This window comes from Alosa sapidissima, chromosome 7 (assembly GCF_018492685.1).
Source record: "Alosa sapidissima isolate fAloSap1 chromosome 7, fAloSap1.pri, whole genome shotgun sequence".
Lineage (NCBI taxonomy): Eukaryota > Metazoa > Chordata > Actinopteri > Clupeiformes > Clupeidae > Alosa > Alosa sapidissima.
This window is the reverse complement of record NC_055963.1, coordinates 24,101,903-24,106,902: the sequence shown is the minus strand read 5'-3', so window position 1 is coordinate 24,106,902 and position 5,000 is coordinate 24,101,903. Positions and strand designations below refer to the sequence as shown.

The 5,000-nt window shown below is 46.5% G+C and overlaps 1 protein-coding gene across 1 annotated transcript in view; it reads right to left on the bottom strand.

Moving 5' to 3' along the window:
* tafa5l (TAFA chemokine like family member 5, like) overlaps window positions 1-5,000 on the bottom strand; it is a 49,887-nt gene that overhangs the window by 26,720 nt on the left and 18,167 nt on the right. The window contains exon 5 of the mRNA XM_042099264.1: window positions 1,423-1,550. Within this exon, the coding sequence (XP_041955198.1) occupies window positions 1,423-1,550 (128 nt within the window). The remainder of the gene's footprint in view (window positions 1-1,422; window positions 1,551-5,000) is intronic.

Below are 5,000 nucleotides of genomic sequence, written 5' to 3'. Positions count from 1 at the left end.
CCTACATCCACACAACAGCACACAATGCAGCAAACTAGCTAAATCAAAACGTCATCCACTTTTTGGGAACCACCAGTCCGTAAAATTAACACCCAGACAATTCTGCAAGAGCATCATATCTTAAGGAGAAAGAATGACCCTGTGTCACACCCTAGGTGAGGGCGCAAGATGACTTAATTCCGTCTAATTACCCATGATGCAGCTGAGCATTTAATAATGACTTAATGACTGTCTATTACATTATAATGATTCCATTATAAATAATGTTGCTTTGGTGAAGAAGTAACCATGTGAAAAATCATGAACTCTAAACTTTCTCCTTCCATCTTTCTTTTGGGGGCAGCCGTGGCCTACTGGTTAGCACTTTGGACCTGTAATCGGAGGGTTGCCGGTTTGAACCCCGACCAGTAGGCACGGCTGAAGTGCCCTTGAGCAAGGCACCTAACCCCTCACTGCTCCCCGAGCGCCGCTGTTGATGCAGGCAGCTCACTGCGCCGGGATTAGTGTGTGCTTCACCTCACTGTGTGTACACTGTTTGCTGTGTCTGTTTCACTAATTCACGGATTGGGATAAATGCAGAGATCAAATTTCCCTCATGGGATCAATAAAGTATATATACTTATACTTATACTTATACTTTCTCCACTGGAATACCACATGCAAAAAAAAAACTTGGTCGGTGTTTGAAGAGAAACAGTTTTATGGTAATGTGTCTTCTCTTGGCTTTCTAGCTGTGATACAATGCATTAGGGAGCCATAACAAACCCTTCTGATGAGGATGCATTCAATACATGTCAGATCTGATAATGCATCTGCACCTGCTGCCGTATATGCATGCCTATGAACTCCATATGACATCCATGCTCTGATCATAAATCGGCACACAAGCAAATGGAATTCACAGACACCTTTCAGAAGGCATTTGCCACAGGCAGGGGCCCTGTATATCACCATCATCATAATAAGGGGGGAGAGAAGAAGAGAGAGAGAGAGGGAGAGAGAAAGAGGAGAGAATATACACAGAAAATGGAAAAAGTATAAAGAAATGGAGTGAAATATGAGACAGCAGTATGGCAGAGGTAGTGTAAATTGAGAAAGAAATGTAGACATGAGGAGGAGCGATAGATGTTGGAGGGATGGAAAGGGAGGTAGGGAGAGATGGATAGAAAACACTCAGACATGGAGAGGTGGAGGAGGAGAGGGAATGATGAGAAAAATATGACAGAGAAAAAGAGAGGGAGAGAGCGAGGGAGGGAGAAAATTATATGAAATGAGAAGCTGATTTGAAAGAGGGAGAAAAATTCCAGATATACAGAGAGTGGGCAAAAAAGAGAGGGGGCAAAAGTGAGAGATGTAGAGAGAGAGATGAAGAGAGAGGGAGTGGGAGAGGGAGAGAGAGAAAGAGAGACGGATCAGTCTTACCGTGACTGTCTTGATGCGGCCGCCTCCCTTGGTGCAGGTCCAGCCAGAGCGGTTGAAGAGGAGACCACACACCTCGCCCTCGGAGCAGGGGGCCATGTCACACCACTGCCTGCTCTTCACAATCCTCGCTGGGGCCACACACACACACACACACACACACACACACACACACACACCCACCCACACACACACGGGGAGAGGGGGGGGGGGGGGGGGGGGGGGGGTGGTGGGAGGAAAGAGAAGCACAGAAATCAGTGGGCAGCACAGGCAAAATCAGGCATCTAATTCTCTCAATGAGATCACAGGCTCACATCTAAGAGGAAGCCCTGCTGCTCAGGCCGTCTTTAGATATCACACTGGGTCAGTGCAGGCAGTAGGCTATATAGACACACCATACACCATAGTACAGTACTAGTGCAGGCAGTGTATATGGACCCCATATACACACCATACACTCTTAAAACGAATGTGTTATCCCTGTCTGGACACAGACATGTGTTAAAAAATGATGCAAGTTGTGTTGTTTTCAACAAAAGTTGTGTTATTTTCAACACATATTGTGTAACAAATAAAAAAAGGAAACAACACAAACTGTATTGTCCCTATCTGGACACAGAGATGTGTTGAAAACAATGCAAGCTGTGTTGTTTTCAACACATTCGTTTTAAGAGTGTACACCATATAACTTTATGGTTTTGTGGTTTTATCTGGTCTTCAATGTATGCTATATTCTGCTTCTAGCTCCTTTACAAAGAGGTTGTTGCTAAAACAAACTTCATCCAAAAAGCAGTTCAGTTTAATGCTGTAGTGTTTCCTATCATGCATAGTCTATATATACAGTCTATGCTGTCATGTCATCCTGACTGATTGCAGTTCACTCCAAATAGGTCACGTATAACACCCTGTTTGCAGTTCCTTCATCAGAGTGTGTGTGAGATGAAAAATATCTTCAATAAAATGGCTCAGGGATGGCACGTTCATGGTTCGACATCACAGCAATATTTCCGCAGCCCGCTCTGTTGCATCAGCAGTGTGTAATGGAACATAGCGCGGGATGCGCCCATGGCTACAGTCTGTGTGTGTGTGTGTGTGTGTGTGTGTACTCAGTGAAGTACTCATGCTTTCCCATGATTCAACACAACTCTCATTATTCACTGGGCTTTTGGTCCTGCACCCTGAGTGTGACAGCTAGCGTTAGCGCTCAGCCCTCACGGGTGGAAATATCATCTTACTTTCAATGCAGAGAAGTGGGATATGTTATGACATTTTCTTTGCCTCGGAGAAACCCATTTTTCGGCTGACATTAGTCTCCTGGCCGATAAGGTGTGAGCGTTTGACACATTCACAGCTCCTCCAGATGCATTCTGCGTTTGTGTAGGAATCTTCAGAAGGCTGAGAGGGACAACCCCCCCCCCCCCTCCTCCTCACCCCAAGCCACCCCTCTCCTCCCTTATTGTGCCTGCTTTTAGTAAATGGGGTAAACACCGTATGGTGATTGAAAGGAGTGGAGAACTGGTACAGGGATCCCCATTAGTAAACAGTGATGCACATGCCTCTCACCAGTCATCATCAGCTGACACCAGAGAGGCACGGATAAAGTGTGTCTGCAGCAATCCCTACAGATTCCTCTTGTGTCTGGATGAGTGGCTTTTCAAAGACTTAAATCAACAGTTAAGTGTTGCACCCCAACTTGTCCTCTCTCCACTGACGTGGTGTGCTTCCAGAGGGAGTTTAAACAAAAGAAAAGGAACTGTTTTTTATCAAGGCGTTCATACATCTTTGCTTATGAGTTATGTAAAAGCTAAGTGAGAGAGAGAGAGAGAAAGCTAGCCAGGAAGCACATTCAAACAAAACAATGAAGAAAACAAACAAACAATACCTAAAAATACACACAATGAGACACTCTCTCTCTCACACACACACACACAAACACAGAGACAGAGAGAGAGAGAGACATGCACACAAACAAGTCGGAACCATGGGAAAAGCAGTAACTAAGAGACAGTATGTAATCTGCACACTGCCCTCGGTGTTACAGGCAACCTTTTCAACCGCCGCCCTGAGTGCCATTCAGCCACACATACATATATACCGGTATATATGTGTGTGTGTGCACGGGCATGAACATGAGTGTGTGTGTGTGTGTGTGTGTGTGTGTGTGTGTGTGGGAGCTTGGCTTGATGTCACACATGGGGATGACTGAGTCCGGAGACAGGGGAGTTGTCGTGGCAGCGGCCTTCGGAGCCAGCTCTCTTGTCACCTCCCTCCCAGAGACCTCGAGCCATCTGTCTCACTCACTCAGCCCACCCCCCCCCCCCCCCCCCCCCCCACACACACACCCACCCACACCCACCTCCAGTTCCTCAACACCCCCCAGCCCCCAGCCCTCAGCCCCAGCCAACGCCAACCATCCAGGGCCTCAGTCCTCACCTTGGGGCGGCATGGATGCAGCGCAAGCATTGGCCAAGAAGAGTAGAAAAAAAAAGAGGAGAGGGGGAGAGAATGAAAAGACACGCAGCATTAAAAGCAGAGGGAAAGGGAGGGAGGAGAGGGAGGGAGGAGAGGGAGGGAGGAGAGGGAGGGAGAGAGAAAGAGTGAATCATAGAGAGAGAGGGACATGGAGAAGAAAGAGAGAGTGGGTGATGGAGAGCAGGAGCTGAGAGAGGGAGCGAGAGACGAGTAGGTGGAGGAGAGGGAAAGAAAGTAAAGAAATCTTTTTTCTGCCAGGAAGGAGGCCAGTAACGGAATTACTTTCTTCACAAGTTGGAGGTTATACAGCCATACCGTTCTTTATACATTAACACATATAGTGCAGCCTGAACAAGAGCAAAATGCCCACCTTTACTTTTAAAAAAACATCAGCTAAATGACCAGACCCAAATGTAGCAACTGCAACTGTCCAACATCTTCAGCCATTGCTGTGTGCCGCTGCACTATTAAAACCAATGTGTTGAAAACAACAAAACTTGTATTGATGTAACACATCTCCGTGTCCAGATAGGGACAACACAAGTTTGTGTTGCTTTCTTTTTTTAATTTGTTACACAAAATGTGTTGCATTAAAAACAACACAACTTGTGGTGTCTGTTCAACACATATCCGTGTCCAGATAGGGACAACACATTTGTTTTAAGGGTGTGGGGGACCCCACTCTCTGGCTGTGCTGATTTGCTTTCCTGAAGCCATATTTGGTTGCGTCTGAGAAAACAGTGCAGCACCTCTGTTGTCCTCATTTCATGAATCCACTGATTCCCACCAGGACCACTTCTGATACAAAATGATTCATAGCGACGTGAATGGCGCGGCGCATTCAAACGACCGCGTTTAGAGTAAGATAATGACAAGAGTGGACACAGCTGCAGCAGAGTTCTGGTGCAGCGCCAGTTCCAATCACTTTTCTTCCCCGCCATCGTGGAAACAACAACAGGTTTTGTTGTTTGGTGAGAGAGAAGAGGAGAGGAGAGACTTCGCGGACCGAATGACTGAGGGGTTTTATTTTCTCTGGCTTCAGCCTGCTATCATTTGTCCATTTTATGTTGGCGGCTTCCAGTTCCAGCTCAGACTTAATAATGGAACGC